The 23,511-nt window shown below is 40.3% G+C and overlaps 1 protein-coding gene across 10 annotated transcripts in view; it reads right to left on the bottom strand.

Moving 5' to 3' along the window:
• stxbp5b (syntaxin binding protein 5b (tomosyn)) overlaps positions 1 to 23,511 on the bottom strand; it is a 30,125-nt gene that overhangs the window by 3,246 nt on the left and 3,368 nt on the right. Inside the window, exons 3-29 of one of the 10 annotated variants that reach the window (XM_086274333.1) lie at positions 18,585 to 18,666; positions 18,115 to 18,215; positions 16,778 to 16,912; positions 13,615 to 13,678; positions 12,300 to 12,383; positions 11,782 to 11,905; positions 11,444 to 11,522; positions 10,749 to 10,903; positions 10,584 to 10,656; positions 10,129 to 10,276; positions 9,965 to 10,032; positions 9,794 to 9,834; positions 8,942 to 9,162; positions 8,593 to 8,777; positions 8,233 to 8,358; positions 7,837 to 7,985; positions 6,986 to 7,069; positions 6,487 to 6,549; positions 6,350 to 6,406; positions 6,210 to 6,257; positions 3,988 to 4,038; positions 3,595 to 3,723; positions 2,516 to 2,755; positions 1,677 to 2,034; positions 1,388 to 1,553; positions 675 to 786; positions 84 to 304 (exon numbers count right to left, since the gene is read on the bottom strand). In XM_086274333.1, the coding sequence (XP_086130459.1) occupies positions 84 to 304; positions 675 to 786; positions 1,388 to 1,553; positions 1,677 to 2,034; positions 2,516 to 2,755; positions 3,595 to 3,723; positions 3,988 to 4,038; positions 6,210 to 6,257; positions 6,350 to 6,406; positions 6,487 to 6,549; positions 6,986 to 7,069; positions 7,837 to 7,985; positions 8,233 to 8,358; positions 8,593 to 8,777; positions 8,942 to 9,162; positions 9,794 to 9,834; positions 9,965 to 10,032; positions 10,129 to 10,276; positions 10,584 to 10,656; positions 10,749 to 10,903; positions 11,444 to 11,522; positions 11,782 to 11,905; positions 12,300 to 12,383; positions 13,615 to 13,678; positions 16,778 to 16,912; positions 18,115 to 18,215; positions 18,585 to 18,666 (3,364 nt within the window). The remainder of the gene's footprint in view (positions 1 to 83; positions 305 to 674; positions 787 to 1,387; positions 1,554 to 1,676; positions 2,035 to 2,515; positions 2,756 to 3,594; positions 3,724 to 3,987; positions 4,039 to 6,209; positions 6,258 to 6,349; positions 6,407 to 6,486; positions 6,550 to 6,985; positions 7,070 to 7,836; positions 7,986 to 8,232; positions 8,359 to 8,592; positions 8,778 to 8,941; positions 9,163 to 9,793; positions 9,835 to 9,964; positions 10,033 to 10,128; positions 10,277 to 10,583; positions 10,657 to 10,748; positions 10,904 to 11,443; positions 11,523 to 11,781; positions 11,906 to 12,299; positions 12,384 to 13,614; positions 13,679 to 16,777; positions 16,913 to 18,114; positions 18,216 to 18,584; positions 18,667 to 23,511) is intronic. The other 9 variants (XM_086274336.1, XM_086274334.1, XM_086274335.1 and 6 more) reach the window with 9 other exon arrangements.

Genomic DNA, 23,511 nt, shown 5'->3' on the forward strand with positions numbered 1-23,511 from the left:
GAAAAATGTGAATCAGGATTAATGTGATAACCTGAAAAAGAAAAAAAATTATACAAGCGTTCAAACAGATGCCGTTCACGTACATCATGCGCATGTTTGGAAAAGGACTCTGCGCTGGCCATCATGGCTGCTGTTCTCTCCTCCAGCTCGCCCAGCTTCTGCCCTCTCTCATCCAGAGCTATTCTGGCACGGGCAAGTTCTCCCACAACTCCCGATGCGGCCCCCTTCATGCCTTCCATGTTGCCTGGGCCAGGGATGTGCTGCGCCAGGCTACGAGATGCCTTACCTGCAGCTGTTTCTCCAACTAGCAGAGACAAAAATAGATATGCAGATGGTTTGTTTACAAGTCTTTTTTCATTTTTCCCCTAAATGAAAGGTCACCAATCATTTTACCAAAGACAGTGGAATAAAAGCCCTAAAAAGGTTCAAATTGTTTTACATATAGGACGTGATAGCTAAATAAAGTTTCAACTGTGAAATACTTATATATAGATATATATGTAATAACAATACAATAATATATGAAACAGCTAGAGTAATTCAGAAGCCCGATGACTGAAAACTACACATTTAAAACACGACTGCATTAAGTATTCAAATGCAAACATATATTTAATTGCACTCTGAGGTTTTGAGAACTCTTTATGCAATACTAGAAGGCACTCTGTACTCACAGAGGTCCTCCCTGTCCAGAGACTGAGCTCCTCCCCCAAAAAGGCCTTTGAAGAAACCTCTGTTTGGAGCCTCTGGTGTCTCCACTGGAGTAAATAACTCACTGAGCATCTCCTGTGAAAGACAGAAACATCAGTACATGTATTTCAATATATTGTCTCTGAAGATATGCAGACTCAGCCAGACTTTTTAAATCAACCCGATTAAGGCCTGTATCTCCCTGAAAGAGAAAAATGAAAAAGGAAATTAACCCGCACCTTCAGATCATCTACTGAATTATCTGTAAGCAGACAAGCACTTCACCTTTCTACTGACCTGTAATTTTCTATAAAGATAACTATGAGGAATTATACTGTTGTCTAACGTTAAAATGACCGCAGACCTGATTCAAACAGCTGGCCTACATAAGCATGTGTGCCAACATCACACCAGTTACTTTTCCTGGTTTAGACTGAGCCCATGTGAGAAGATTTATGTAAAGTAAACACAGCAAGTCTGTGTTGCTATGTTTGGCAGAAATCGCTGCCAAACTCCTTGTTATTTCTGAAATGCTTACAAATAAGAAATGTCTGCTATGTTGGACAAAATTAAACTCCAAATTTAAAGAAACAGTTTTACTGCTGGGGAGTTTTCTTGGGCTCTGAGGCATTTATGCATTTTTCTCTCTGCAAAGCTACTGGCATGGAGCTGATGGTGATCTGATCATTTATCTGACCTGCAAGTTGTCACACGTCTCCTGGCTGTAGGTGATCCTCTGGATCTCAGTAGGGGAGGTGAGGTACAAAGCCTGACCCAGGTTGGAGAAGCAGAATGTTCTTGCTATTCGCATGTCTGTGAGCGGCAGGTAGTTGACATCCAGAAGAGGCCGTAGACTGGGTAAACTGTAATCACGCAAAACACCACACCAAGTTGCTAACATCTATTTATGTTTTCCTCACTTGGTATCTCTGCTTGATCAGAGATTTCAAAATATAAATAACAGCAGACGCTAGTAATGATGATACCTCAGAGTCATTATATGCCCATTAGCACAGAAACAGGCGATGCAGTTAGCCCCGGCCATCTGCACAACATCAGCCCTCAGCACGAAGGAGGTCTCTGTGATGCTGTGTTTGTAGATGCGGGTTTGGGAGGGCAGGGCCACCACCTTGGCCTGTTTCTCCGAACACAGTATGGCAAAGTGAGTATCCTGGCTCTCCTGTGACGAGGGAGGAGAGGCTGGCCTGCGCTTCCGACTCTTCTCTTTTTCTTCATCTGAAGCATTTGGGTCATACCACTGCTCAAAGAAAGGGGGCAGCAGAGTTCCAGTTGCGTCCAGCAGGGCCATAGTTAAAATGCCTCCTTTGAGCTTGACCAGGGTGCCTAAGAAATTAGATATTTTCAGCTTAAAATAAAAAAATAATTGGTCACAGCATAATTCAAGGTCAGCTATAAGTGGCATGTTAAGTTCTTAATTGTCTTCTGAAACTTGTGCAATTTTAGCTTTAAGCTTTGTTTTCATAACTAAACTAATCCTAAAACCAAAACGTTAAGGTCAGGTCTGTTTACCCTTTGGCTTCAGTAAATAAACCACAAGATATACCCATCATGTGGATAGCATGTGACTATTGTAGCACCAAATGATATTGGAAACCATCTGTGTAGCTTTAGTCTATATTCTTGTCAACTCCTTGCACACACATTTCCACACCTTGATCAACATTTGCTTCCCCCTCGCTCCTTTTCAGCAATGAAGGCTGCTTGATCCTAGTTCTAATGCTTGATATTCTAATGCTTGTCAACAAAGGTCACTATGTATCCTCATGCAAATTTTATTTTAAGTTTGTTTTTTGTATTTTTTTACCGCAAGACGCAATGCCAACTGGCTGCTGTAACCTCTGGTCTCCACTTGGTGGCAGGCTGAGGGCCACCATCATCACCGAGCCGTGGGTGGTCCCCACCAGCAGACAGGGGCTGACCAGGCTGTCTGTCTTCCTTGGAAAACTCTCACAGAAGTGAAAGGAGGAGATGGCCTCTCGAGATTCTCGGTCTATGCTGGCTACACTTGAACTGCGTGAGCGGGTGAATGAGTTATCCCTGGCATCTGGACAGCAGGAGGACAAACAAAAGGAAATGAGGAAACAACGCATGTAAAAGTGAAAGGGGTTAGTAGTTAAACTCTCCACTTTAGCATTTTAGTTCTCAGAGAAAAACAAAACCCTGGTTAGAAACATATATTCTGATGTCAGAGGTTTAGCAGAGAATGCCTTCCATCGTATTTATGTACTTTATAGAAATGGAAATGCAGCGGAAAAGAAAAAACACCCACAGTAACATGATAAATAAACCCAAAGTCCAACAAAAGAAAGAAAAAAAAAAGAAAAAAAAAAGCTTTTGACATTGTGATGCTCTTTCAGTTTACATTCAAGGAGGCAGTTTACTTTTTTCCAAATGTGGATTTCCGGAATTGATTCTGAAAACTTAATGTCGTTTATTTAAAGAAATAAAAATGAATGTCCTATTATAGGATCACAAAAAAAAGCAAAAAAAAAACAAAAACAAACAAACAGGTGTTTTAGAAGTAAGAATTATTCATGCATTATTTTTGTGCTGATGGCAACTTAAGAACAAGTTTTAACCCCCTTTAAAAAGCTAATGAGGGACACCAACATAAACACAAAAGGCCTTTTAACATAGGGGAAAGGCTTAAAACATCGGCCATCACGTGTGATCTTCACAAGAAAAAACTGTAAACAGGAAAAGCAAGATTTTTAACACCGAGTGCAGTCATGCCACTGGAACTTCCTCAAAAAGAAGGAAACGCTCACTGTGAGAAGATTAGTGTTATCTGCCAAATCTGCAGAGTAAGAGCCATAGTAGTGGAGTGAGTTAGTACCAGTTATCCCACTGCAGCCCAAGTCAGACCAAGGCTGGTCCACTCACAGAAAATGGGGTCTGACTTAGTTCTACAGAGGTCCTCCTTCAGGTTCATCCTGGCTGTTGCCGTTCTTTTCACACAACACAACTGCTTCTTACATGTCTGAATGCGCCTTCGTTGGAACCCACCCTTTTCTTTGAGTTTAAAAAGAGAGTGTTTGTCTGAACTTGCAGTAAAAAAAAACAAAACAAACAAACAAACAAACAAACAAACACACCCCCAAGACATCAGGAACATGACATTCAGAACAACATGTTGCTGGACAGTAAGAAGTAGTTTTGCAGACCTACTTAAAAGCTAGAACCTAATACAAAGCAGAAGATTCAAATAACAAGATGAACACCTGTAAGAAAATACAAAGGTTCTTAGAAAAATGTAAGTTATTAGTTTTGGCTTACCCAGGTCAGTCTTTTGCTCACTAGACGAGCTAATTTTCCGTGACATCTTAGCTGTAACAGAAACAAATACCTCTGTTTTACGGTGAAACAATAATGCCTAAAAGGATTGAGATTTTTTTTAAACTTCTTTGATTGTGAATTACAACAAACGATTCAATAAGTATGATTTTTACCATTTTGTGGCCTTGTTTTCAATGTGCACATCAGTGTGCAATCACTGAATAGAACACAATTTTGAGTACGATTTTTAAACATGGTGATACCAACTGTAAGACAACTGTTGAGGTCACAGTGCATACACCAATCAGCTACAACATTAAGAACTTTGGCAAGTGAATTGAGTAATACTGATTATTTTGTTAGAATGGCACCTATAAACAGGTGGGACTATTTAGCGCTAGGTTCAAACGAACCTGATGGGCTAAAAGGAGAAAAATGTAAAAAAGAAAAAAGAGCAGTGCATGGACCAAAGTCCTCTCACATGGATCATTATGTGATAAATGTTCCTGGAAGGTAGAGGTTACTTCCTGCCAAAAGTGGCCTGAGAAGGGACAACTGGGGAAGGGTCTAGCTCCAATTGCACTAGAAGGGCTAATGTAACAAATTTCTGAAAACTTCAGCACTGTTTGATAGTACAGTATCAAATAGTACTATCAAACAGTACTGTTTGATATAAATGGATTGTTTGCATAGTTTGAGGTTGGACAGCTGCAGAGATGTATGCTGATCCCTGTTAGAAGCTGAAAAAAACCTACAGTGAGCGCATGTGTATCATAACTGGAACACAGACCAATAGCGAAAGGTGTCTAAAGAACCATGTTTTTACATCATGGAAACGGGGCGTCTGCATTGTTTACATGTGTCAGAAATTACAGCAGGATGCATGACGGCAAGCCAGTGGAAGCAGTGGGACGGTCTGGGTAACGTTCTGCTTTGAGGTTGCTATGGCATTCATGAAGATGCTACTTTGACACATAACCAACCTAAGCATGGTTACAGTCCACATACAGCACTTCACTGTAATAGTAGTTGGCTCTTTTAAGAAGAACAATGCCGAATTGCACCCCCACCCCCCAAAAAATGATTTTTTCCAGGAATATGAAAAGTTGTTGATTTTGCCCTCCAAACTTCCCAGACCTCACTTGAAGTGAACATCTGTGGGAAGTGGTAGAAATAAAAGAAGTCAAATGCGTGCAAGCCCCATCGAGGTAAAGAGCTTAAAGGATCTGCTGCTAAGGTCGTCCTGCCTGATACCACAGGACACCTCTGGAGGTGTCGTAGAGCCCACGTCTCAAAGGGTCAAACAACGAGGCAGACCTACAGAGTATTATGGAGGTAGTTTTAATGTTATAGCTCACTGGTGTATATCTTGTAAATGACTACTTGTAATAAGACGCTAAACTCTTTTGGAAATAACATTACAATTCATCATAATAAAAGCTGATTTTAAGGTGGTGCTTTTGGTTGTTGCCAGTTTCTTTTCTGTACAAATTCCTAAAAGTTGTCTGTTGCAGTCAGTGACCACCCTGAGAGAAACCATGAGAATACAAATGAGGTAGAGAAGCATCACAGACAACCGATAGAGCCTGTAATGTCAAACAAAGCAAGAGGCAGTTGAGAAATAAGGTAATTACAATTCAGTGAACATAGTTATGCAAAGAGAGTAGGTGGAGAGAGAGGAGGAGGGGAAAAAAATAAAAAGAATCAGTGGACAGCCAAACAGTTAACACTGAACTGAAGCCCTGGAATCAAACACACAGAGCAAGTATCTACAGTCCAAGAGAAATCATTTTGATGTTAGTGCTGTAGAGACTGAGGCGAGAAGCAGATTTTCTATGCTTTTGTTTTAGTTTCAAAAAATAAAACAAGAAAAACAAAACACACACAAAAAATAATCCTCAAGTAAAATTTCATTTTTCCATACTATATTCTAAGTTGTGTAACAGCAGTCTACAGTATTTTGGTAAAAATCTGCATAGAAAATCTGCACCTGAAATTGAAGAGTCATCCTGTCATGCACTTGATCAACCTCCCTGATTCATTTTCTACAAAACCCCTACATTATGTGATTAGTGAAAACCGATTTCTTTAATGCAATTATTCCTTTAACTGGCACAGTATGCACAGGCTTGCGTAGGATTAAGGCACAGTGTGGTTAGAACGCCGTCATTCAGAGAGAAAGAGTGAGTAATCACAAAGAATACATCTGAAAGATACAGTACCAAAGTCATTGGCAACCGTCTTGGAAAAGCGCCTGCTTTTCAACTTCACTGGAAATAAGGTTCAAAAATACAAGTCAGAGAACTTTAGTCACCGTCTAAATATTAACTTTTAAAGGGTCATACACTTGAAAATACAATACCCTTCTCTATGAAATTCTGCTTTTTGTCATCATCTGAATTGCAGGGTGAGGTAGAGCCTACATGACAAATGGCAGCCGATATGAAAGACGAATTTCAAAAGAAAATGATACAGTCGGTAGTTCACGCCAAGACTTACCTGAAGTAGGTGATCTGCAGCGGTCCTCTGAGGCATTGGACCCATCGTTGGAATCACAAGTCGCTGCAGGAGCCACAGAAATTGTAATTAAGAGTCAGACAGGATTACGCTGCAGTTAATTCCTATTGCACATGTAGTAACAATAACAGCTCAAGTATTACAAAGGCAATCATACAACGAGGTAATCATTCAATTTAGCAAGTAAGCTCTGCTTCAGTTTACAAATCTACCACAAGTGAGCTCACTAAATGCATCAGTATTGGCTGTCTAGTAGTCAAATCATAGGTGTATACTTTAAAGATACTCTCTCTCTCAAGTCTGAAATTTGACTCCATCCTCACTGGAAATGTCAAAGAAAAGTCTGTACTGAGCTTTGGAGATTTGGGGTGCTATAATAAAACCAGAGAATGTATCTCTATGTGATAAAAGAAAAGGCTTAGAGGAGAACAATGACAATGTGGGTAGGGGAGAGAAAAAAATCTGACACAACAGGACTTACTGAAGTGAGATGAGCGTAGTTTTTTCATAGACTCAGAATACAAGAAAGAAAGTCTGGACATGCAAGACGTCACAGTTGGAATGTCTTTACCAAATCACAGAGAGAGATCAACAGTAAAAACAGTGAGACAGAAAAATGCCTGAAAATCTAACTGCAAAACAGAAGAAAATGTGAAGTCTCAGCTGCTTGCTGCTGAATTTCTATTTGATTCACTGTTAAAACAGTATATGTTTCCAATAGTGTTCTTGCAATTTGCATAAATTAAAGACTGCTTTTAAAAGGCAACCAAACAAAATGCAGATAAGAGTCCTGCATCTAGCATCAAGCGACTGAGACTAAAAAGAATGAAGACAAACAGTGACTGACAGGATGATTAGGCAAAGAGAGAAAAACACAATAGAAGACATGACAGAAACAGCAAGGCTGAAACAAGTAAACAAGGTTTATGTATTGTTTTGTCAGTAAACAGAATCAAAAGGCAGTGCTATTACAGCAGAGCGGCTCTGCTCAGCTACAGCATCCATTCTAACATGCATGCTCCACTGTCTTTGCTCCTTCCAACTGAACAGATGGAGAATCCGCCAGCGATGCCCCCTGTTGAGGGAGAGGAGCTACTGCAGGGGGCGGTGCTCACAGTGCGAAGTCAGGGCAGCTGCCAAGTGTCAGCTCTGCCTCCCTAACCCACCTCCAACAGCCTCCAAAAGTGTTCAGCAAAAAATAAAGGAATACAAGGAGCGTAGCAAATTATTTACTGTATTTCAGTGAGATAAATGTTATCCAGGGTGACAAGTTCAGCAGAACACAGAGAGAAATCAACAGAAAGAGTGTTTAATTGGTTGAGTGCAGCTCACCTCCGGAAGGCTTTGCTTTACGTGGGGAGCGAGGCTGCCTCTGATAGGGGTCAGATGGGCTGTACAGCTCTGATGTGCCCATATTGAAAAGCAGGGTTTTCTGGAGGTAGTCCACCACAGCCAGACCGTTACTGTTTCCAAACACCACACTGAAAGACAGAAAGGTCAAAGAATGCAGTGGAACTCCAAATTATGATTTAGGCAGGCTTTATTTACTTTTGCACTTGGTTGAAAATGCTTGGTTACAGTGTGCTTTGAGACAGGATATAATTACGATTTCTTTACCCACACAAATTGAGCACAAAAAAGGATACCGAGCTATGAAGACTAGTGAGAGCCCAAAGTGATGTGACCTCATGTCAAAAGCATCAGCTGTATTGAACATAAGAGACTTACAGGCCATAGGAAGAATTGATTGCCAGGCTGGTGATCTGCTGAGGTGGCTCCCCACTCACCCACACCAGCTGGATCACCAGTTCCACCTGGTTGCCCGGAGACTGCTTCAGTGGGGAGCTCCGCACCCTGCATCAAACACACAGCAGGATACGACAGCAGGCTGCAGTTTACACTGGAATAAATTATCATCTATGGGCAAGCTTCACTCTGGATCATCATTTTTATTGCTATTATTATTATTATTATTACTTTAAAAGCATTTTATTAAGAGGATTCTTTTTTTCTTGTGTTTTTCATCTCTTCTGTGACAGCCTGCTTCACAAAAACAGAAGCCAAGGCAAAATTAAAGAAATTCCATACTGTAGACATGGTATATTGTCTCGGGGGCCATCAGAGGAGTTGCTCCCTGTTGATGGCTGAGTGGGAAGCTCACTCTCCTGAGGGCTGGAGGAAGCTCCCGGGGTTGGCAGGGTGGGGGTCTGCTCTCCTCCTGGGTCAGGAGAGTCCACTTCGCTAAACTCACACTGCATTCGCACCTCCAAGAGCTAAACAAGAAATAAAAAGACAAAAAAAAAAAAAAAAAAAAAAAAAAAAAAAAGGCTTGTTCTTGTAAATGTTTTTCGACTATTATCCTATTATCTATCCATCCTGACCTTAGGAATAATTTACCCATTCACTCTGTCCATTTATTATGCCCCAAGCAATTTACCTGAACAACTTCAGTGGTAATTTCTTGTTTGCTGAACCTATAGACAATAACATGAGCTGATACTCCAGCCACGCACAGCATCCGGCTCTCGGGACACCAGGACAAGGTCTGGATGGCAAATGGGTCCTCATCTACTATATCTGTGTTTGGCTTCTCCTCCTTTCCACGAGCCCTCTCAAACACCTTGGCAGTCTTCAGCTTGTACAGCACTTGAAGCATTACTGTGGAAGGAAAATAAGGACATGATGATTCACTGCGATCAGTGCACTCTCGATAGCACAGGTTACAACAGGAATCGAGGTGGTGGTGATTAATATTGTTCTTTCAAGGAGCACTACGTTCAAAATCCAAGCAACTAGAATTAGAGATGGGAATTAGTTTGTGAACAAAGAAACCCAGAACATCAGTGACGTAGCAGCTCATCCGGCTCGAAATCCATCAGAATTCACAGGTTATTGTAATGTGTGAAGTACAGAAAGAAAGTGATAAGTTTTCTTGTCATTGGTGTGTTATATTGCACAAACTAATGAGAATTGCAAACAGTAATTTCTAGGACAAAATAATGTAGTTCAACACCAAATAGAAGTGTCTGGGTTCAGTAGCATTATAACTACAGGGTCAGTCGTAACTATGGCCATAAAAAGTCTTAAAATATGTGCACACTTCAGTATGTCGTAGTAACAGTAACCATATAACCAATGGGAACCATCAACCAATAGGACCACTTGATTTTTAAAGTTTTTAATTTAGTGCATGAATACATCTCCTTGGAAGGAAAATTAAAGATAAAGACATGCAAGGATGAACTTTTTGTAGTAAGTAATATACTGCTCTTAACAACAAAATACTCACGTGCAGAAGCATCCCAGAATTTGATTGACCCATCAGCATGTCTATTATAGCAGGGGATAGACAGAATAAAAACAAAACAATTAAACATTTATTACTGAACAAGACCTGTGCACATCTTAAAATAAGTAAGCACGACTCATTATATTATTACTTTATTCAATCAATACAGACCCTGTGATTATAATCTCAGGGTAACTCTGTGTGCCTTGGCCCCAGTTTCCCCCACTAATGGGCCATTCCTGTTAAAAACAAATAAACAAAAATGAAGCTTCTGTCTGCGGTGAAGTCAAATGCTCATGTAAAATTCACACAGACAACACAACTGAGTCATTTACCTTCTTACTGTAACCTTGCCTCTTTTGCCGACAGCCGACAGAGTAAAGTGCAGGAATAAGTTCAGCAGGACAGTCAGCAAAATACTCACAGCAGGTCACCGGTGACTCGTGGATAGTCAGAGGATAAGGGTTTTCAAATATGGGATACCTGTCACGATAATCAGTCACATGTTTACACTAAATATTATACAGCATTATGCTACATGTTCTGATCTGTATGTCAAACTTATAGCTGCGATAATAAATGTTAACAAAAGATGCTAGATTTTGTGTAATGTATTCACCAAAGTTTGAAATTTTAATAAAGTTTATTACTCTGTATATTAATATAGCGTACTTTAGAGTGGGCAATGTGGCCATTTGGTGTAGAATCTAGATGCACAATGTAAAATATCCATGTTTTTTGATGCAATATAATTATTAATACAACCACAGCTAGAAAGTTGAATATTTACCCAATCTGTCCGAGGTCTATTACAACTAAATCTTTCTCAAGAAGGACCACCACAGCATAAGGCTCCTGAAAGTCTAGAAAACAAATCGGCAGAAAATTTACATGGATAATGGCATCGTTTCAGTTGGTAACTGCATATGCTGTTCTGACTAGTGTCACAGCTCACCATTTGGATATGGAGTTTCACACAGCGTTAGGAAATCCACAATCGGGTAGTCCATCTCCAGAACAGCAGTGCTCTTTCCGTGCATCACAGTAAGACAGGCTCTCCTCCCCACTGTATCGTAAGACAGACCTCCAGACAGCACCATGAATGGGTCCCTGGGTTTAACAAACACACATATTTTAATAGCTTCTTCAATAAAATTGAATTAGTTGTGGCAGATGAAAAATTACCAGGTGTACTCAGCGGTAAATGGGTAAAGAGGGACACCAAATTTTACTGTGGTGCTTTCTCTGGGGACTTTTTGGCCCGATTTTGATAGAACCTGTGCTGGGAGGAGCCTACTTTTTAATCATTATTAAAACTATATTAATCCCCGTCCTCAAACGCCTGAGAAAAATGTATTAGATCACTTTCAATGAAATGTTGGCCATTTAGTTAATGGCTTTGACATAAGAGCATCTCTTCAGATGCTGCCAGCTGTGTCAAAAATCATTATATTTAACAAGTATCATGAGACTGTTGCCTTGTCTAATTACTTATTAGACAGGGCTTTTTCATCAGCATAAGGACGCTGTCAAGAAGACTAATCTGTTACATATTCAGAATAACAGGAAAGGACATTTTGAGTACAGGATATGGTTTCAAACTAGCGTCCGTTAAGACACAGGATGGGTGGGAACTACCATCACACTCACCCAGCCCTTGTTGTTTTGTATTCCACTTTCAGGATAGGCTTGCATGGTTCTGGCTTTTTTCCATCCTTAGGCTGCTTTCCTATTGGATTTCAAGATGCCAAAAAAACAAAACAAAACAAATCCCCGAAACAAAAACTCATTATATTTTACATTGCAGGAATACAGTACATATGGTGCATATGTGAACATATGGACATGTCGGCATCCATCTGTTACACATGTCAGGTCTCAAAGACTGGCGGGACTACACTTTATTTAAAGGCCTATATATAGTTTTTCCATTAATCATGCCTCTGTGAATATAAACAATACAAGTGTGTGTATACAACAGCTCCTACCATGTGGTGTGATGATCTGTGCGGGCTTGGCTGGGGTTCGTACATTCCACGTGGTCAAAGTGCCATCGGAGTGGCTGCAAACAAACTGTTTGCCCTCATGGTGCCAGGCGACTGAGTGGATTGCCTGAGAAACCACGGTAGCCGTTTAACAGAGTGTGATACATAATGTACAAGTAACATATGTTTGACAGTTCAGAATAGCAAAGTAACTCTACATCATTGGGGAAATCAGGGTTTGTCTCAACAAAGGTGATACTTGTCCACGGATAGTTTGGGTCCCTTCAAAAATTCATGAGTAACTAGCAAAATACATGATAATGTTATTTTGAGCTGTTTTCCATTCTCTTAAAATGAAAGAAACCTAAACGTCCATTTCATGTGTCATTATAAAACTTCATGTGTTAACTGATTTACAAAGAAACCCAACAAGACCAAACATGTTTCTCAGACAACAGTGAGGAACACCAGACAAACTAGTTTCCTCACAAGAACTGGAACAAAGGAAAACAATGCCTTACCTCATCATAATTGTAGCGGTAGTCAGCTTTTTTGCACTTCAAATCCCACAGCACTACTATCCCAGACTCAAATCCAATCAGAAGCTGAAATAACAAGAGAAGCAAAGCAAGTAAGGCTCAGCTGACTGCTGTTAAACTACATTCTGCACAAAACTGGTTCATAATGAATTCACTTTATGAATGTATGACAGTTATTTATTTTACATTCCCTAGTAGACTTTTATGACATTGCTTAAGATGGCATAAGATGCAATATTCTGACATTTACACACTGTAAGAAGCAACTAAGTTTTCACTTACTATGCAATCATGTAAACACTAGAGTAGCTTATAACTATTTTTTCAATAGTTAGGAATTTCCTTGTGAGAACAGGCTAAAAGATACGCATAAACCCTTTGAAATGGCCTGTAAGAGGCAAATAGAAGGGTCTGCATACGAGCGTAGGTGTTTTTGCATTTTTGGCTCTATATGATGTGAGAAAGGATATCCTTAATATGGTCACCTCAGACGAATATTGTCTGCTGTTCAAACTGTGTTTGCAGGGGGCAGGCCAATAGAAAGACAGCTGGCTTAAATTGAGGCTTGTTCAAGACAGTGAATGAAATGAGGGGGCGCACCAAGATGATCATTTTCACCTCTAAATAACGCAGAGCTACTCCAAAAGAACTTAACAGTGAGATTCCAGAAATAAAAATCCAATTCATATGCTTCATAGGTATGAGCTATAATACTCTGTGTATTTATTTCTTTTAACAAAAGTGCAATTTATTTGCAGTGTCCCGGAAAAGCACTACTCTAACAACAAACTTAAATTTCAGCAAATGCCCAACTGGTGATAGCAGTAACATGAATTCCTGTGCCAAATTGTCTACCAGCAACTAGTAGCAAATTATAATAGTCAACCCAAATGCTCCTAGTTGTTGTTGTCGCTGCCTTTTTTACAGTCACAGTGGTAGCCTACTCTGCGCCATCACTGCAGACTGTCCTATCTTTAGCTCTAGGAAAACAGTAACTGCTAGTTGAGGTAAAACATCATTACCTATGATCCAAAGCAGGAGTGTCCCCTGCAATCCATCTTTATCTAACTGATTATCTCCAGTTCACTTAATCACTTAAGTGGAACTTTAACTTTCTTGAATTAAAAGCAAGCCTATATTTCTTTTAAAAGACATGAACTTTTACATTATATAACTGAACAGTCTCTGAGATCCAACTAAAAATCATTTCCAGCTCTGCTTCTCCACATAACATCATCAGATGACGTACAATTGTTTATCTTCTCTATAGGCAATGTAATGTTCAGCTATCAGTTACCTTGCCCTCATCCATGGGGTTATCACTGATGTGCACAACAGGCCCTGGGTGTGTCTTGGTGGATCTGTCAGAGAAAGAAAGAAATGGGAGACAGTCCAAGTCAATTTAGGTATATTTGCCACTGATGAGTAAAATGTATCTGATAAATATAGTGATACAGTGGAGCTTTTAGAGGGCGGTAAGATAGAGGCAATTAGGAAAGACATCCAAAATGTAAGCCCCAATCTTTGGTCTTGCACAGAGAAAAAAAGGACAAGATAATAAGATGAAAATGTGCATCAGCGCACCAGAGGGGAGGAAAAAAAAAATAAAAAATAGCCATGACATATGAGAGAGACAAACAGCGAGGGAGAGGGAGAGTAGGGTCACATGAGGGTCTATGAGAGATTATAGTGTTTCAAGACAGGATCACCGTGGCAACAGAGCAAGGGGCATGGAGGAAGTGAAGGTCTGGCCTAAAGAAAGTGTTGCTGCCTCTGAGTGTGGTCTGGCTCCAGCGGCTAATGATCTCATTGCTGCTGCTGATGAGTCGATACAGTCAGTGATGTCGCAGTGAATAAAAGGAAGGGATGGAGCGGAATATGAACTCCAGCCGGTAATCACCACATTGTGATACACCCGCACCACAAACACCAGGCTTAATAACCAGTTCTCATGTTTGTGAACTGGATTTTATTGTAATAAAGATTATTTTAACCTAGACTGTTAACTGACGGAATCGTCGGTAAACATTACTTTAAATTAACTAGTTAAAACTGAGTTTCATTTCCAGCATAACACCAGATATGATCATTAGCGCCATACACAGCGTTTCTATCCACTGTAGGAGAGTCCACGAGTTTCCAAAGGCAACAAGCTATGAAGCAGAGCGTGGAAAAGACGATTCTATCAGAGGTTCTACAAAGACATAACTGAATATTTCGCTTTAGATTTCACACCACATCGTTTCTTTTCATCTTCAAAATCAAGACAAGCTAAATCATTTCCCCATCTCCACTTCCTGCATCTGACACATTTATCTAAGAGGACGGCATACTTTGCTCTGACACTTTCAACTCCAGGATCTAAAAGAGCAATTTATCCGATTTCACCAGCAGCCTCATACACACGCACACCTTTATGCAACCAATTTTAGCTGCCAGTCACTTTCTAAAATAATCTTTTTTAGCTCGCTGGTGGGCACATGGAAAATAAAATTGCTTGGAAAAACTTCTACTGACTAAAGTTTTCATTTAGAGAAAAATAGTAATTTCACTACCCCTTTTAAGCCCCAATCAAGGGCTCAGAATGGGCAAATTTTGTGGTAGACATGTAACCAGTCCTTTTAAGACATGTACTTCTTTCTGTTAATCTGAATGACCTGAGTTCATGTATCAATGTGTACTTTGATCACTTCACAGCGAGTCATGACAGCAATCTTACTAGATTGTACCAGTAACATTTTGGTATCACTTTGCAAACCACCCAATTCGGAATACATTCAGTTACTTTAAGAGTATCAACGGTATATTAACATTATATTAAAAAAAACAAAAACTTCTGGCACCTGCATTTAGTCTCACTTTGCTCAAACTAATCTCACAGCCTCAAAGCGACTTCTTTATGTTGTCCCGACTCAAAACAGTTTTATGACACTGCTTGCTAATGAGATTTGAGGTTAACAGTTCGTTTTTTTTCGTTTCAGCCATTTCTAGAAGTCGGTCTTCTGTGTTCCTAACATGCATGAAATGTCAGACAGCACAACAGCAGTAATTTCATCATTTGCTTGTAATGAATTGTCCCCAATACATTTTACTGAGGCGTGCATGAATGAGGTCCATGAAATGATCAAAGTACCTATATAACACACTATATGAACAAAAGTAATAATTCACTGCCTAATCTTTAATTTCAGGTGTATTCCTACTGCCACAGGTGTATTAAATCAAGCATCTATCCATACAGTCTGCCTTTACAAATATTTGTCAAATAATGGCTAATTCCAAAGAGCTCTCTGAATACCAATGTGGTACTATAATAAGATGCCGCTGTTGCAACAACTTTGTGAAATTACTTCCCTCCTGGATATTCCACAATCAACTGTAAGTGGTATTGCAAATTGGAAGTGTTTAGGAACCACAGTAACTCAGCCACGCAGAGGCAAACCACACAAAGTTACAGAACTGCGTTGCGTTGAGGCGCATAGAGTGTAAAATTGTCCAATGGATTGCCGAGTCAATATTCACAAAGCTCCAAACATCATCTTGAATTATCATCAGCACTAAACATGTGTGCTGGGATCTTCGTGGCATGGTTTTTCGTAGTGGAGCAGCTCCAGTAGGTATAATGTGCAGGTGGTCTGGTACTTTCATCTACACAGTGTAGGTGGCATTGAAAGACACAGACTTAATGTCTTTTACAGAACTGTTAAATGTTGCACAGTTATAATGGCTCAGTCTGTACTAATGGGAATGCTGGAGGGATGACCCAAACGACTGAATTCCTAAACTTTATCTAGCAAAATAACTTTGCTAGATATTGCAAGTATGAAGAGCGCGTCGACCTGCCAGTGCTGCCCTGTTTGACCAGAAATTATTTTTATTATCACTTGTTAAATTATGTATCAAGTAAATAATCCACCATTTAGCAAAGCTGTTTAAAAATGATCACTTTAAATTCCTGTGTGCTGGGAAAACCTGTATTCGATACACGAAAATGCTATCATAACCAGAAAAGATACTGATAGTGATTTTATCCACCTCGATCATACACCTGCATGTGACATTAAATGGGAACCCCTCAGAAGATGCAGGATGTGATGTAAAATTCCTTGCAAACTTTACAGTGGGTGTTTACACGAGGGAGTGGGTGACACAGGATGGGTCACTGGGGTTATGAAGTGGGCACTTCCTATCAGAGATGTTTGCTGCCAGATTTAACAGAACACCTCCAGAAGTCTCAACTGCAAGTCCTGGCATGGCACAATCACCACCTCCATACCGCCCTCATACCGATCAGAGCTACAGTATTCTCAGCTTACAGGACTAACTGTTTCTGCAAGTGCCGGCAACCGCATTCCTTTGCAATTTTGAATTTCCTGGTCGAGTGTCAGCTGCACAAAGAAGATATGCAAATAGTGAGTGAGTAATGGGAGGAGGGGTGTAGTTGTGAAATACAGACTCACAGTTCGATGGCTTTGTTCCACATAATAACGTAGCCTGAGAGAGTGAAGGACTCCACGTTGACAATGTGGATGTTTCCTCTTTCTGTGCCGATGTACAGCCATTTGCTCTGGAAGGGCAGGTGGCAGTATGTGATTCTGGAAGAGATCAAGATCCATCACAACCAGGCTTTTTATTATCTCATGACTCAGTTGGCATCAGACGGTTACCCTTGTCCCTAATCACGCTGGTCCAACTGGAAGAAGAAGCAAGTGAGTAAGATTTAATTACAAAGGCCTTGCACTGTGTCACACTAATGAAGCCAGACTATATATAGATCAGTTGGGGGGAACAGCAGAGTAAATACTGTTGCCTATTCTCAACTGGGTGAAAGAAGAATCCAGTCATACACAACATTTACTATCTGAAATAGAATGAACCTGCAAAAATGTTTTGTCTTTTGCTATTAGTCTGTACCTTAATTGTGATTTTTTTTTTCCAGAGGAAATCTGGAGTCATTTTTAAATGAACTTGGAAATACTGACTTAACAAAAAGTGTGGAGTTTCTTTTAACAGACCTGATGGTTTAAACCATCAAGATGCTGCAAAATATCTGTAGCAACTGTTAAATGAAAGGAAAAGTAGCACACAGTCAAAATATACTGCCATTTAAGTCAGTTTACTGCTCATTTTTGTCTTGCCATTTCAGTGCAAATATGTCCCACTGGATTATAGAATACAATAACTTTATTATCAACATCAATGGAAAATTGTCTTCGGTTTACTAAGCAATAAACAAAATGAATCAAATCCCTTCACATCAACCCACATTCATACATACACGCATATAAAACTTCAACATAACAACAATAAAAACACATCACAGCATCTCATTATTCAGTATACCGATTGGCTCTTGGCACAAATGATCCCTTATATACTGCGGTGAACACCGGGTCAGCAGCAGATAGCCGCTCCCCTGGGTGGGATCATCTTATGTTTCCGGTGTTCCTATAGCATTATTATAATGTCCTTCTGGCCAACATAAAATTTCTGCTACATTTGAAAGAGGGTCTGAACAGAGAGAGGGAAAGAAAATCTGCAGGCCAAAAATCCAAATAATGAGCTGAGAAAAATTGCAAAGCTGGGTGATAAAAATCTGTGGGTGCCACATTCCTTCTAAAATGTAGTAATTTGATGCATTGTTAATACTGAACCATTAGTCACAGATTTTCCTTATTGGCTAAAAACAGCTGGTGCAGCCCCACAGCATGTGGCCAGCTGTGAAGGCAAATTTTGTTCACATCAGATGCAGTGTTGCAGCAAATGCAGCAGCAGACAAACAAACACATTACTGTACCTCTCCCTGTTAAACTTGAGTGAATGCAGGATAGCAGGGATTTTTTGCCTCAGGTTCCACAGGTGGATGCTGTCATCAGCTAAGGCACTCACCAGCGCCCCCTGTGGTGACGGTGATAAACAGAGCAGTTATTTGCGTTGAGAAAACATCATGTGGCTTGGCATTGACACTTTATATGGCTGTATCACAAGCATGTGATATAAAGCTCGTAGACTCTACAGTATAAAGTGTGCTGAAGTAAAATTAGCTCAAAGAGACAATATTCAAGTAAAGTCAACTGAATTGAACTGAAATGAATACAGGTTACACCACTAGCATTACTTTTAATCGATGTATAAAAGCACATTCATCAATAGATTCATGGCTGGGTGTGTGAGGAGAGGAGTGAACAGGCTGGGAGCGAAGAGGTGGTGAGGAGGAGGAGAGAGAAAATCAAACAAGGACACAAGGAACAGGTAATGACAACAAACCTCGTTGATCAGGAACTGGAGCTGGATGACAGCAGCGTTGCTCTCGTGCTGACAGTAGCACTCCACCCCTGCACGGCCAAAGCTAAAAAAGTTTGCTCAGTCAAAGAAAACTGGAAAGGTGCCAGGAAGGTTCATGCAGAAATCGAGGAAAACCTATTTTAAAAATGCTGCAACTTTTCTAATATAATTTCATACAAAAAGATGAAAGTGACAATTGCTATTTCCAGCCTTCTGTGATTTTTTCTAATCAAAGGTTCTTAAGTTCTTTGTTTGTTTTTTCTGAACTAAATGGAAGTTGACATTTTCCGCTTGCATTCCTAAAAAGGCACAGGCAAAAGCATGTAACACACTAAACTGATGAGTTATAAATAAAATCAGTGGGCCCTGTCTCCCTCATATATTCACATGCGTCAGCCAGTGTGACGGCAGCATGATTAACTTCACACTCACCTCTCTCTATTGGACTGTTAAGTTTAACTTAGAGATTCTCTGCCTGCTTAATTTGTCCATTCAGAAGCAATCAGGCTGCTCGTTCAGCTAATAAAAGACACGGGGCATCACAAATTATGAACAGTGCAAAAGTCAGACGCATTGCCACGTAAGCATCGGGGCTGTAACGCCTCAGATAAAAACCTCCAAAATACTTTCACAAGCAGCTGAATAATCACAAGAGAAATTGGGGGAAATCCTTTCAACTAGCCTCTAATCACTCTCAGAGACATATGTGCACTGAGTTGTGCATGCAAGCACAAAAGGAGGAGGAAACCACAAGAGCACTAATCATACAGCCAGTCTATGAACAGACAGACAGACCACAGAGACAAAAAAAAAGGTGCAGTGTTTCTCATACTATTAATGTTAGCATGCAAAAGAAATGCTCCAAAGACTGGCAGCTATGTCGACTAAAACCATTTTAAGGCTCAAATAGTATGATTCTGTACAGGATTAAACAAGCAAGCAGTGATCAAACAATCCCTCAGTTCCTTAAACAAACTAAGGTGGGGTTCAGGACACCATTTCAGGATGGGCTCAACAGTGGACATCAGGTCGTTATATGACAGTGGTAAACTCAGACTATTAGAGTCAAGACTTTTTTAGCTGGCGCCAGTCGAAGGCTGTGGGCAACTGACCTCACATTCACCCACGACCTTTGTGTCCAGTTTTAGCTCCTGGCATTGCAGGTTGTGTACAACATTTGTCAAAATTATTAATGGTTATCATGTTTCCATAGGTCCACAATGAACGAGGAGGAGGAGGAAGAGTCATTAAGTCCATTGCATACCCTCTGGTGATGCATAAATAAGAGCATAAGAGCAGAGAGGTAGCTGAAAAACCAAGAATGGTAATATTTAACAGTGTTTTCATCATATTTCTGTAATCCAGTGGGGGTCATTTAAGCAACCAGGCAACAGTGAACACGAAGTATGTGTTGTTTTCCAGTGATTATCAACTTTTCGCTGTAAGTATTGTAAAACTGATTCAGCTGCAATATAGGTTAATAGTACTGCTGAGCAAAGCTACTTTCTAGGCTAGCAGGAAATTACTAACACGAACCTCACAACAAGATGTTATCACTGCGGGGAGCGAGTGCATTCTTTTCTAACTTCCTGCCACACTACATGATCAAAAGCTTAGGGGCCACAGGTATAATCTACATAGTAATAGACCATCTATACAACAATACATGTTTCTCTTTATTTCTTAATTTCATTGGCAGTGTGGACACAGGAAGATGGGTCACACCACAAAACAAAAAAGCTCAAAATGCTAGTTCCTGTCTCACACTGTTGGTCATATGGTAACTTTCATATGATTTGCTTTTCTCTTAAATTAAGTAACTTCCTAAGTTGAGTAATCAGTTAGTTGATTGCAAGGTTCCAGTTTTTGAGAGGTGAAGAGTTCCTGCTGCTTCTTGTCCTGAATTAATTAACGTTTTGGACTGCAAGACAACACAGCGATGAACTGACTGGATATTAGCTTTGTCTGATTAAATAAAATGCTTTATCCGTTATTAAATAGCATTATATTTTGTAATTAAGATTTCGACTTCCTTGGCACAAAAGTGGGGAAATCAATCACACAAACAACACAAATATACAGAAAATATTGGTAATATTGGAAGTCTCTATTTGTGCGTCCTACTGAATAGATCAACTCTCTGAGCAACTGTATTGACCTGCACTTTAAGATTTCCAGTCATACTATTAAATCAAATACATTTTGAGAATTTAGAAAACCATTATCTGGTAATCAATCATGAAATCAATAGCAGCGCCGTAAGCACATCACAGGATAGCACAAGTCACGAGTGGGAAATTCATCTTCCCAAGAGACCACATGAGAAACTGGGAATGGTGTGGAGCTGAACGCAATTCTGCTCAATATTAATTTTATCTCTTTATAAGCTGCTGCTAGTAAGAGTAGATGTTCCAATGAGGCCCAAATTGTGGCCCCTTGGGAAAGTTAAAGGCCCACTCTTGACCTAAACTGACCCCTCACTGGGCCTACAAAAGAGAAATAGTTTTGAATACATACAGTGGGGCAAAAAAGTATTTAGTCAGCCACCGATTGTGCAAGTTCCCCCACCTAAAATGATGACAGAGGTCAGTAATTTGCACCAGAGGTACACTTCAACTGTGAGAGACAGAATGTGAAAAAAAAATCCATGAATCCACATGGTAGGATTTGTAAAGAATTTATTCGTAAATCAGGGTGGAAAATAAGTATTTGGTCAATAAGAAAAATACAACTCAATACTTTGTAACATAACCTTTGTTGGCAATAACAGAGGTCAAACGTTTACTATAGGTCTTTACCAGGTTTGCACACACAGTAGCTGGTATTTTGGCCCATTCCTCCATGCAGATCTTCTCGAGAGCAGTGATGTTTTGGGGCTGTCGCCGAGCAACACGGACTTTCAACTCCCGCCACAGATTTTCTATGGGGTTGAGGTCTGGAGACTGGCTAGGCCACTCCAGGACTTTCAAATGCTTCTTACGGAGCCACTCCTTTGTTGCCCGGGCGGTGTGTTTTGGATCATTGTCATGTTGGAAGACCCAGCCTCGTTTCATCTTCAAAGTTCTCACTGATGGAAGGAGGTTTTGGCTCAAAATCTCACGATACATGGCCCCATTCATTCTGTCCTTAACACGGATCAGTCGTCCTGTCCCCTTGGCAGAAAAACAGCCCCATAGCATGATGTTTCCACCCCCATGCTTCACAGTAGGTATGGTGTTCTTGGGATGCAACTCAGTATTCTTCTTCCTCCAAACACGACGAGTTGAGTTTATACCAAAAAGTTCTACTTTGGTTTCATCTGACCACATGACATTCTCCCAATCCTCTGCTGTATCATCCATGTGCTCTCTGGCAAACTTCAGACGGGCCTGGACATGCACTGGCTTCAGCAGCGGAACACGTCTGGCACTGCGGGATTTGATTCCCTGCCGTTGTAGTGTGTTACTGATGGTGACCTTTGTTACTTTGGTCCCAGCTCTCTGCAGGTCATTCACCAGGTCCCCCCGTGTGGTTCTGGGATCTTTGCTCACCGTTCTCATGATCATTTTGACCCCACGGGATGAGATCTTGCGTGGAGCCCCAGATCGTGGGAGATTATCAGTGGTCTTGTATGTCTTCCATTTTCTGATGATTGCTCCCACAGTTGATTTTTTCCACACCAAGCTGCTTGCCTATTGTAGATTCACTCTTCCCAGTCTGGTGCAGGTCTACAATACTTTTCCTGGTGTCCTTCGAAAGCTCTTTGGTCTTGGCCATGGCGGCGTTTGGGGTCTGACTGTTTGAGGCTGTGGACAGGTGTCTTTTATACAGATGATGAGTTCAAACAGGTGCCATTCATACAGGTAACGAGTGGGGGACGGATAAGCTTCTTACAGAAGACGTTACAGGTCTGTGAGAGCCAGAGATTTTCCTTGTTTGAGGTGACCAAATACTTATTTTCCACCCTAATTTACGAATAAATTCTTTACAAATCCTACCATGTGAATTCATGGATTTTTTTTTCACATTCTGTCTCTCACAGTTGAAGTGTACCTCTGGTGCAAATTACTGACCTCTGTCATCATTTTAAGTGGGGGAACTTGCACAATCGGTGGCTGACTAAATACTTTTTTGCCCCACTGTAAGCTACACCCATTAAGGTAGCTAATGTGTCTTTTTAGACTACTGTTGCTGCTAACTGCACCAAACATTAAATTTAAACAAAACTATGGGTGTCTCACTCAAAGCCACTGGGGTTAACTTTTCTGACGAAAACCCTGCAGATGCATTTTTTTTACCCATGTATGAAAGGAAAGCACACTTTAGTCCTAATGTCACAAAGTTTGACATATCACAGCAGATGCCAAATAATTTGCTCTCGTAACCTTCTTAAGGATATCCCCCCATGTCCCTAAAAACATCACACACTTCAGTCATACCCTATGAACGTCAACACTTCCCTGTTCGGTAAACCACTGTGGTTCACCGCAGCATTTCAACATCAGCAGGTTTTCTCACAAAGTCAACAGATGATACGCATGACAGGAAGTTCTCTTTCATGCTAGTTTACCAATAGAAGACTGATAATGTCTTTAGTAGTCTTTCTACAAGTGCAGATATTAATACCAAAAAAGAAGGAACTACAGCGTAGTGAAGCAGGTACAGCATTTCTACTCTGAAAACCTTCAAAAACAAATTCTGACTTCTACCACGATCAGACCAGCCTTTACCTAATAAAATACTGATTTTGCAAAAAGTTAAAATTAATATATTTATATTGGGTTCACTAATTAAAGTATGCAGGGAGAAAACACAGCTTCAAATGTTAGGTTTTTCCTGCTCATCACCCTGTATAATGTTAGTGAGTGAGTATATCCCTAATGTGGTCATCTAAGGAAGTCATCCATGTCTACACAGCACAGAAGAACCA

Source organism: Aulonocara sp. 'chitande type north' Nkhata Bay, linkage group LG19 (genome assembly GCF_057382095.1).
Source record: "Aulonocara sp. 'chitande type north' Nkhata Bay isolate Kocher_YH1m ecotype deep benthic linkage group LG19, A_spYH_male_GT1.1, whole genome shotgun sequence".
Lineage (NCBI taxonomy): Eukaryota > Metazoa > Chordata > Actinopteri > Cichliformes > Cichlidae > Aulonocara > Aulonocara sp. 'chitande type north' Nkhata Bay.